The sequence below is a fragment of the Blennius ocellaris genome (assembly GCF_963422515.1).
Source record: "Blennius ocellaris genome assembly, chromosome: 21".
Lineage (NCBI taxonomy): Eukaryota > Metazoa > Chordata > Actinopteri > Blenniiformes > Blenniidae > Blennius > Blennius ocellaris.
The window spans coordinates 3,502,652-3,513,983 of NC_137670.1; the positions used below are offsets into that span (position 1 = coordinate 3,502,652).

Sequence of the window (11,332 nt, forward strand, 5' to 3'; positions counted from 1 at the left end):
TGCCACATAATATCTCACGTAATTCCAACACGTGATAAAAGCCACGGCCAAGAAAAACCCCCACGTACGGTCCCGACGGTCCGGTCGTGAAGAAACGATTCCAGGTGGAAGAAATTATCGAGATGTGCGCTCCGTTTTTGCAGCAGATGATTTATTCTATTTGCAATAACAGTCAACATCTGTGTTTTATCAATAACATTCAAATTGTATAAAAAAAAAAAAAAAAAGAAAAATAAGAGTATAAAAAATTCTTGACAGGAAAAAAAAAAAAAATATTCAAAGGTAAAAGAAACTGACAAAGTGAAAAAAAAAAAAAAAAAAAGGACTGATCTGATAAGGAGGCACTTACGGCTTGGCAACGCGCTGCAGTCTGACTTTTCCCAGGTGGTTGTAGTCAAGCGTCGGACGACCGTGATTACACCACTGGAACCCAACGGGGATGCACTCAAACACAATCACATCAGGGTCGATACGTCCGCCGCCGCCGCCCCGGAGGACTCTAAACCTACCCCGGCCCCCCCGGGCGAGGGCACGTCTTCGATATTGGGACGAGGAGGAGCGACGACGACGACGACGGGAGGATTCGTCACTTAATGCATCGGAAAGCAGTTCAACATGGACACAGATCAAGTATTTACAAGAGAAAACAGCTCTGGGTGCTCAAGTGTTTTCTTCCTGGGATTTAAAAAAGAGGACTCTCTCGAGAGTCTCCGTGACGACGAGACCAAGTTGTGTCCGGTTTGTTTTCCCCGTCCCGTCCCGTGCTTTAAAGCTCCAGCGCCGCCCCGCCGCCATCATTCGGAGCTGGGCGAGGCGGCTGAGTCTATGTCGTCGTTTTCCAGGTCGTTGGGCGAAGCCGACTGGCCTCCTTCACCCGCTTCCACTTCATCCGCCGGTTCTGGAACCAAACTTTGACCTGCGGCGAGGAAACATGACACACATTGAGCATTTCCAACACCCCGAGGCATGAAATCGCAATAAATCACAACAAGTTTCTCGCCCTGTGAAACGGCGTTAAGTCCGTCAGCCTTCCTGATTCTGCGTCCAATAAAAATGTCTGTTTTAAGCCCCGCCGCCCCCCCACTGGCTTCACATATCAAATTGCAAATTGTCAATCTAATCCAGGACACGCCCACATATGGACTGACGTTTCCGTTTTTAGAAATGTTTCACATTTAGACGGCGACGCTTTACTGCGGCCATGATGCACATGTGCATACGTGATTGAGGACAGTTGCGTTTCACCCGACTTGGACAGTTTTCAAAAAGTTGCATTTTCATTGTCGTTTAAAACGAGGCCTCGAGTGCGAATAAACAATCTCTTATAGCGTATAGGAATTTTGAAAAACTCGCTAAAATTAATCGAAATTTGCTGATTTTCTCCATCTCCATTTTCTATTACATCGTAAGTAAACAACAAACAGTATAAAATTGATGAATAAGTGATGTCATGCCTGTTTCATTTCATAGAAAAATGAGCTATAACTCCAATGAGAGATTATTTTTGGAGTCTTCCTACAACACAACAGGAGTCGAGCCTGAATCTCGCAGCCTGTGAACACAAACGCTCACCGTGTTTGAACCTGTAACCGGATCGCACCGTCTTTCCTCTACTTTTGCAATTTTTCGGAAAAAAAAAACTTACAACACAGTCAGCACAAAGCATTGACAAATAATCCCCCACAAATCTCTCAGCGCAGAATATAAATGAGCTTTGGTTTGCGTTGGACCTTGCAGGGAGCATGGATTGTCAAATACGCTCAGGTCTGGCTTGAAAAATACATAAAAAAAAACCAAAAAACCGAGCAAACTGCGAGCAGAGAGTATCGTGTAGACAGCCGGTCACAGAAAGTCAACTATCAGGAAGCAGGATGTGATTTTACTGCACTTTCAGTGGCGGCGGCGCTCATCTGTATCAGCGCACAGCTTCGAAATGAGAGTGAGCTCATATTTTAACTGTCCGGGCCAAAAATAGCAGTGAGAAACGGACACTTCCTCTGAAAATTACAGAGAAAACCTGGCAGCTGAGGAGCGACCAGAGAGGGAACAGTCGTCATGAACTGTGAGAGTCGGTGCAAAAAAAAAAAAGCGAAATTAAAAGAGCAAGAAAACAAAAATTTAACGGTTTAGAATTTACTAAGCAATGCTTTGGGCGTTTGAGTCGGAGCGTTTTCACCCGTTTCCATGGAGACGGAGACAGTTTCGTCTTCAAAAAGTTGCGCTTTCGAAAAATTTCGCATAACCCACCAACTTGTTTTCACTTCTAATAAAGGAACAAATAGTTTACTGATGGAGGCAGGATATTTCAAGAAGAAGGGCCTTTGTGGGATTGAGGTAAAACGAGTCCATAAAGATACTTTTACTTAATATTCAGCCTTTTTCTGATTGCTGATTTCATTAACTTGCATTCGTTTTTAAGGCGTAAAGAAACTTCTTCCCTCACTGAGCCTGACTGAGGCTCGTGTGTGTGCAAACACACTTTTTTTTTTTTTTTTTTTTTTTTTTTTGAGACTATGAGACTGAGATCCACTGAGATCTAAGATTAGTTGATTTTTACAATAATCCATTATGGTGCACTTAAAGATATATGGGATTTCAAAAGACTTGCAGATGTTATGCTATTATAGGAAGTGTCCAAAAAACATCCATATATCACATATTTCCCCCCCCCCCACTCTAAATGGAATATTTTTCTTCCTGAGTTTCAGTTAAAGGGGCTTTTAACGTCCCACACAGCAGCGGTTCAACCCCCCAGGTTGCCTTGAGGAAAGACTGCAGACCCCCTCTACGTTCTCACATTTGTCAGAAACATTACAGCGAAGCCAAATTCGAAATTAAAGTACTGGGAATGCCAGCTTCTTATAAATTCAGGTTTTCATTGACGTGCAAATCTTCTTTTTTTTTTTTGGAGAGCCTGCAGGTAAAGGTAAGAGTCAGAGTTAAAACCGGTAAAACTGTGCCACAATCACCTTTAAATTTAAACTTTGTCTTTATGCACGTTGTGAAAATGCACTGAAACCATATTTTTCACATCCATGGTTTTCACAAATGATTGGAAATCCTGCGCGTGCGCCTGACAGTGGAAGTGAAAGGAAGAAATGTGGGAGTTTCCAAATCCACAAAGGCATTGGAAGTCAATATAAAGAATATAAATGAGGAACAATCTGCTTGTTTGACATTGGGAAACTTCAATATTGAAGATTTGCGCCGTAAAACAAAATTGTCAGGAATACCGGCATTATTTATGATTTATGCCTAAAGGAATTGATAAATGATGTTAATGTTTTTAGTTGGTTTATGAAGGTGATGCAATCATTTTACTGCTAAGTAGTTTAAACTTTACGGGAGTGTGTGAACATAAAACAAATCAGCATTCGATATCTAATATATTTAAATTGAGGCAGAAAACACAAGTGTTTCTGTTATTAAGCGCAAATGTTTTGCAGAAATAATTCCAGAAATAATGCAAAATTCAACGTCAAACCATTTTGTGATATTTTATTCTATTTCTTAATCACTTAAGATTCTTAATCGCCTTGTTTTAATGTATTTCTTTGTGAATTGTCTGATAGGAGCTATAGAAATACAGTTTCCTTGCTTGCCGACGTGGGATCAATGTGGTGGAAAAGAAGTCAGAAGATGGTTTCCCCCCCGCAAAAAACGTTAAACTTCTGCACAGACTCAGTCCGGCAGGTTTCTCTGTCTGGATGGTCGGACTGTCTCCGTGCATCCAGATCCTTCTGTTCCCACATACTGCAGCCTGATTGAAAGCATGGCGGACCTCCAACGCATGTAGGCCGAGTCGCAGTGGGAGCTCCGGCTGAAGATGGAACCGAGTGTGTGTGTGTGTGTGTGTGTGTGTGTGTGTGTGTGTGTCTGAGGGGTCTGGGAAAGAGATTTAGCAGCAGACGGCAGTATGTGTGGTCACAGTGGCACCGTGGCCTCATTAGGAGGAGCTGGGACACTGGACCTGACTGACAGACTCAAGTTTTTATTTAAAAATCTGTTTTTTTTTGTTTTGTTTAAATCCAGCAGCATCGACACATGCTAGCCCGATTGCATCAAGTCTGGAGCTGCCGCCCACTCATTAAACTGCATGTCATTCCGCTCAGACCACAGAAAATACTGAGAAAAAAAAAAAAAAAAACGGGTGGAAAAAAACGCTCATTGTGATCCAAACTATGTTCATGCATTTGTGTTGTAGTAAAACTAGAAGAGGGACATTTGGAATAAGTGGTGATTATGTGGTTGGCCAGTCTGTTTGTTGGTTGGTTTATTTTCTTCCATTTTCATTTTCTTTCATGGCATTTTTATGCAGTGGGTGGAAAAAAAATAGTATAATAGAATGAACAGACACAATATCTGCCATTCAGAATTTCTTTTCTTTCTTTTTTATAAATGTCTTTTTATGTTTCTCCATTTCTGTATTTCTTTTCATAGCCTGGGATGTGATTTGTGGGGTTTTGTTTTTTTTTCACTGTTAAGCTAAAATCCAGAGATAGAAACACTGAGCTCTCCCACCTGTTGCTTAAGGTGGAGTACCTGTCTGTCTCTCTGTGAGCTCCAGGTGGATGCTAGACCTGGTAAAGGTGGAGTACCTGTCTGTCTGTGAGCTCCAGGTGGATGCTAGACCTGGTAAAGGTGGAGTACCTGTCTCTCTGTGAGGTCCAGGTTGACGGCGATCTCGTAGCGCCGCAGTCGGGTCAGGTAGTTGTGGTGGGTGAACTCGGCCTCCAGCTCTCTCAGCTGCTCCTTGGTGAACGCCGTGCGCTCTTTCCGGGCCTTGCAGCTAGAGTCCACCTTAAAACTTGACTCCTGTATATCTGGATGGAGAGAAAGAGAGAGAGAGAGAGAGAGAGAGAGTGATAGAGAGTCAGTGTTTCTGCAGGTGTCAATTGCATTTTAGTTCAGCTCAATTCAACAAACCAATAAACGAACGTATTTGAGTTTTTAAATCAAAACTCTCGTGTCTTACCTTTAGTTTATTTATTTAGTTATTCCACTCATTGTATAAATAACAAAGAAAAGGAAACCCTCAAATTCAATACATTGCAATACAGAACAAAGGCGTTCAAATTCCTGAATGTAATGGAGGATAAAGATTCATTTATATAGTCTGCCCCTTTATCTGAATTAATCCTTTCTGTTGAAAATGCAAAGCAAATATCAAATATCTAACAAACAAAATAACTATAAAGTCCAGGCGGCCTACAGAGCCAATCTCGCTTATGTCTGAGTTCTTTTTCTGAAAAAAATAAACAAACTATTACATAAATATAAATAAATGATAAACACTTTGACTCTGTTATGTCATTTCTTTGTACGTCAATAAAAACCTTGTTTAATCACTTTTCTTTTACTCTACCATGTGTTTATTGAGTCTTTTACATCCTTGTCTAGATTCTTCCAGTAACTGAACTCCTTTTAATAAAATACCACATTCCCTTACTTTGGCCCGAGATTTTGGTTCTTTCAAATTCTTAAAGAAAAGCCAGCTTTTCTCACGCATCCTGACTTTTGCCGCTCATGCTAGCCTTGTTGTCATCGACTCTTCAGCTCTGACCCATTCTTTCACTACGCTCTTTTCTCGGATTAAAAACGCTGCAACCCCTCATGGAAAAAAATTAAATACAGCACCAGACCTGCTCTTTTGTTTACGGGACGCTCAAAATAGTTAATTTCCTTTCATTTTCTGACGTCGTGGCTTCACAAGTCCACTCCACTGTATTAACCGCTAATCTGAATGGGATTAGCTCCCTCCCCATTGTGTGGCAGCCGCTGGGTGACTGTTAGGCAGACCTGATGGACCCCTGCAACCAACAAACCACAGCTCCACAGTTTAAGTGGGAGGCCCCCTCGTGCAGTAAACATTTTTTTTAAAGCGGACCACCCTGACCCCCCCCCCCCCCCCCCCCCCTAAGTCCCGTTCACCTGCGACTTGTGTTTTCTGATGCATTTCTTTTTTATCCGCCGTCATTTGACTGTTTCCAGTCTTTGCACACGCCTTGCATGTAAAACCCCGCGGCGTGCTGTGTGGGAATTTATCACTGCAGGGGCAGGGGGGGCCACCAAACCGGTCCCACAGAGGGACCGAGTTAGGAGAGGAATGCGGCGGAACATCGTTAAAGCCGCCTAACAAAAGAACAAAGGTGCGGATGTGTCCAGGTCCGAGCGCTATGTGGGCGTGTGTGCCGGGGCATTTCCCACCGGAGCAGTCAAGGGAAATCCACATTAACTCATCTCTACGTGACAGCAGCATGAGGGAAGAAGAAGAAGAAGAAGAAGAAGAAGAAGAAGAAGAAGAAGAAGAAGAAGAAGAAGAAGAAGAAGAAGAAGAAGAAGAAGAAGCAGAAGAAGAAGCAGAAGAAGAGGAGCCCCGATATCTCTATGAGACAAGCCAGGATGTAAATGTGACTTTCTGAGGACTGACATCAGTGTTCACACCGTTTTGTTTTACCGACAATCCAAGACAGTTTTAATACAAAGATTTACAAGTTTCCCCTTGTCTTCATATCGCCTCCAGGAAAAGGTGGAATTATCAAACCTCATTTTACCAGGATAAATAAAAATGAAAGCTGGTTGATTTAACTTTCAATAATAATAATAAAAAAAACAACAACCATGAGCTGGGCTAATAATAAAGGATTGGTAGCGACACGAGCAGCTGATGTAATCTCACAGAAAATGGCCCTAATTTGTCAAAGTGAGAAGTTTTGCTCGGCGTGTGCCAGAGCAAGACGCCAAAATTGCGAAATGGAGTGCGGTACCTGGTCCAGATGAGACTGGGCAGACGAGGACACGTGTGTGTGTGTGTGTGTGTGTGTGTGTGTGTGTGTGTGTGTGTGTGTGTGTGTGTGTGTGTGTGACAGAGAGAGAAAGAGAGAGAGTGAGAGAGTGTGTTTACATACTAAATGTAGGGAATCAAGGGACAAAAATCTTTTCCAAAATGAGGACAGATTCTGAAAGTGTTGGAATATTTGAGCGTCGGGGTTTGAGTTAAGCAAGCAGTGGTTATATAAACTTTAGTAAAGGAAATGTACTTAAAATGTATTAAAACACAATGTGTGTGTCTTCTTGTTTTTCTTCTATATGGGGACACATTAACAAACGGGGACTATTGTCATTGTGGGGACTCTTATGTCCCAAAAATGTGAAGTCCCTGTGAGATACATTTTCAAAACCACATAATTTAGGATTTGTCTCAGGTTATGGTTGGGTTAAGACATAGGAGAAGGTGTTTTGGAGTTGCACCTGAGTATGTAATGAATGTAAGTCAATACAATGTCTTCAAAAAGAATGATGTTACATGTTCTTGTTCTTCTTCCTGATGGGGACATTGGACCTTATTTCATCCTACGCCATTGCAATTTTGACTAAATCTGCAGAAAATCTATTTAATTAAGTACAATGTCCACAAAAAGCATAAAAACACAATGTGCCACGGAATTCGACTTCCCGGTTGGACAAATGTTAACATCTAAAGGTGAATACACAGGGTTTCGGGGGTTGGACTGACTTTACAAATTAGTTTTAACGAAGGAAGTAAACACAAATTCCCTGAAATCAAAGAAAACACATTGTGCTTGTGTGTGGCTGTACTTGTTTATCTGTATCCCTGGGTAATTCTGCCTCTAATAGGAGATGCTTTAAGGTTTGGATGAGGCCAAAAGTCATTATGCAAACGGTGGCAACAAGTTAATGCATGTCAGTGCAAAACCTACAGTGTGTGTGTGTGTGTTTGTGTGTGTTCCTCTTGAGTCCAGCAGGTTTCAGTTGGACTTGAACACCTGGCAGGGCACACCAGCTCTCACTAAACAGACCCCCAATAAATATCTTGCACAGCCAGAGGCTGTAAACGTTCCAGGGAGAGGGGCTTCTGCGCCCAGCAGGGACCCCAAGCCAAACAGCATTTGGTGCTTTCTGGGCGCGCAGCGAAAAAGCAGTTTGTCTTAATCAGGAAGGAATTAAACCTGTAGTAAATTAGTGATTATTTTTTAAGTAGAAACCCCAGGCAAAAGAAAAATAAAAAAAACTAAAAAAAAACTGCCTGTGTGATTGATTGCAAGATTTGTGTGTGTAAAAACTGAGAGGTAGAATTTCACAATAAATCAAGATGTTTCATTGGTTCAACTTGGGTTGAATGTCCAGATTTAGCAGCTTTCTGTAGTTATCAGTTAATAAAAGGCTCACGTCCGACTATATTAATTTAAAATGTGCTTCACTTCATGTGTTTAAAAGTTCTTTGTCAACGATGGCTAAACTTTTTTTTACATCCCGATTAGGAGATAAATCACGTTTATATGAAAGTAGTAGTATTCATATGAATAAACCTCCTGGAAATAAATACTTTTTTTCTGAGTTGTAAAGATTTCAGAACTTGGAATAAACTCAAGACTAACACCGTTTGGTGGCTACTCGTCCAAACTTGCTGTGAAATATTGCAATATACACTATAATCATCGTCAGGCGCAGACCAGCGCCAGATCATATCTGTTTTGTTTTTTTTTGTGTGTGTTTTTTTTTTAACATTTGGCAGCATCAGTGTGAGTGCAGCACGTTTCCACATCAGTACAAATACACACAGACTGCACAGCAGCTGCGTCTGTAATGCAAAATGCCTGCAGGTCATTTTCCTAATATATACTCCTCTACCAGCTAGTCAATGCAAACCTGAATGGCTTCATTTTTTTTGCAAAACCCAGAGCTGATGTAGTGGTCAGACATGTTGCATGCACTCAGTGGGAGATTGTGTTACGGCTTAACGACAGGAAAATGTCAATGGATAAGAATGTAAGAAGTGGGCTCACAGGAAAGTGATTTTACCAGACGTGGTTTGGCATGTTTTCAGAGTCATGAGTGGAGGTTACAATAAGGTAAAGAAAGGGAGGGTTCGGGGATGGAGGGAAGTGGGGGGTGGAGGGGGGGGGGGGGGGGTTCAGGGGGTCCTATCCCACCTTCTCCTTTTCAATTACACTCATGTCTGTTGCATACATTTGGCCGTGTCGTTGTTCCAAATAATTATTTCAGCACTTCGCAGTCAGATATGGCGAGTTAAGGTTGAACATCCGCGTTGGATCCGCGCCGTTATTATTTCAGCAAACTTTACCCAGTAATGTAATACTCTATTAAAATCTGATTTATATTGATTCAAACATTTTAAGTTTTGTTTTTTTTTTCCTGCTTCCCCAGTCAATCATCTCGAAAGAAAAAAAAAACGTTAAAAGAATTTCGCTTAATTTTTAAAGTCCCCCCCCAAAAAGAAATGCACAAAAGGAAAGTCCTTTTTATTTTTGACTGGTAATATTCAGAGTTTTAAAACTTCATTGCATTTAAAAGGAGCTCAAAAATAAACATCTCTGTAAGAATGTTTGTCTTGCTGCTCATATTATGTCTGTCTTGGCTATTGCTTGTTTTTTCTTTCTATTATCAAGCGTGAAACACGATACGGGGAACAAATGCACCTTTAATCCAAAAGCTACTTTTCACCTCCCGAAGCCTTTTATTTATTTATCTACAACTATTTTCATAGTATTTTTCTTTACCCATGTAGAACTTGTCAAGATACTTTCAATCTTTTTTTTTTTTTAATGTGCTAATTTACCTGTATCAAAGTCAAATCTGAAAACGCTTCGCCTCTTGCACCATATTTTATAACGCTCATAACACAATGGCCCATTTCCAACGGATACGGGCGCACCGTGAAGCCTTCAGGTGCGCCATGAATCACGGCTGCTCTGCGAACGCTCAGGAACAATCGGAGGATGCGACTGCTACTTCTAAAATGTGTCCCGAACACGAAAGTCTTGTCACCTACTCACCTTTGGCATAGCGAGCGCCTCCGCCACTGATTTGTGTGAGGAAGCAGGAATTTGTGGCCCTGCCAGCTGTTGATGGAGGCCACGGAAGACATTCTTGACCTTGACATAATTATTTGCCAAATTTATAGTCGGGGAACAATAATGTGGATTTTTTTTTTAAATGCTTGTGTGTTGAAGGTTTGCTTAGAAATTCATAGGGATCACTTGTTTCTATGGGGAGAAGCGCTGCCAGATGTGGAGCTGAGAGTATTTCCTTATTTCACTCAAACTGGTTGATATGATATTATCATCCAATATATCAGAAAACAGGTTTTTTGTCGTTATGTCCCGACACATAGACTTTACCCAAATGCCTCTTTTGGGGAGTTTTGCGACGCGGACTTCCATCGATCTCAGGGACTCACCTGTGACATCTCGCTTCCTCTTGTTGGAGCTCTTCTTGTCGGAGTCGGCCGACGCGGCGCTCTGAGGCGAGTACTCTCCCTCCAGACACCCGGGCACGCCGCTCGACAGCCTGTCCCCTCCTATACTGTCCAGCTCGGGCCCCCCGGGGCCTCCTCCTCCTCCTCCGCCGCCGCCACCGCCGCCGCCGCCGGCCACCACCGCAGGCGCCACAGGCGGGCAGGCCTCGGGCGCCCTCACCCTGGCCTCACAGGGGCCGAACTGCCAGTCGGCCCTCTGGTAGGCGCCCTGGCTCTCCGGGTAGAGTCTGTCGTCGCGGGGGTAGGCGGCGTGCGGCGCGGCGGGCACCAGGCAGGAGCTGGAGAAGTCCGTGTAGGCCAGGAACTCGGGCTTCTGGTGGAGGGAGAAAGGGGCCTGCTGGTACTGCAGGTTGGCCCCGGGGACCCCCGAGTGAGGGTTCCTCATGCAGCCCCAGATGGGGCTGCCGGGGTGGGCGCTTCGCATGCAGCTGCTGGCCGGCTGATCCATGGTCGGCGGGCGTCACTCAATGGCAAGTTGTTTGCTCGAAAAAGGCTTTTGTCTCCGGGGGGGTGGGGGGGCCCGGGGAGTTTGTAACCCTCCTCAAGGTAGCGAGCGAGGACTTTGGAGCCTGTTTCTGTTTCAGGGAGCTTCAGCTGACGACCATCGTCTCTGCGTCCACCTCTGCTGAACTCGCCGCCGTCAGAGGCTGCCGACTCTTCCAGAGCCCGGAACGCGTGAAGATAGACGCCTTCCTGTGACAGCACAGCTCTCTCTCTCTCTCTCTCTATCTGGGAGCGAGTCGGATGACGTCCTCTCTCAATCTCACACACTCACACACTTTTTCCCCCCTCTGCTGTGCACTCTCTCTCTCTCTCTCTCTCTCTCTCTCTCTCCCTCTCACACACACCCTCTCGACTGGCTCGTGGCTCGGTGGGAGAGCTGCATCCACAACTGCATGCCTCCCCTTCTCGGGCTGGCTGTTTTCACAACTCTTCTAAGACATTCTTGACAAGTGAGCACCTCCTTCTTTTTTTTTTTTTTTTTAAAAACGTATAGGTGGGAAAGAGTGGCAAGTTTATGGAGTGTAACGC

General features: G+C 43.6%; 1 protein-coding gene across 1 annotated transcript; it reads right to left on the bottom strand.

Annotated features, from left to right (window-relative positions):
- Positions 1-245: 245 nt before the first annotated feature.
- Positions 246-11,044, bottom strand: meox1 (mesenchyme homeobox 1). Its single transcript, XM_080517448.1, has 3 exons — positions 10,223-11,044; positions 4,651-4,823; positions 246-916 (listed from the first exon to the last, which is right to left on the bottom strand). The coding sequence occupies exons 1-3, from the start codon at positions 10,746-10,748 to the stop codon at positions 824-826; spliced, it is 792 nt and encodes a 263-aa protein (XP_080373574.1). The 5' UTR covers positions 10,749-11,044; the 3' UTR covers positions 246-823.
- Between the last annotated feature and the right edge of the window lie 288 nt (positions 11,045-11,332).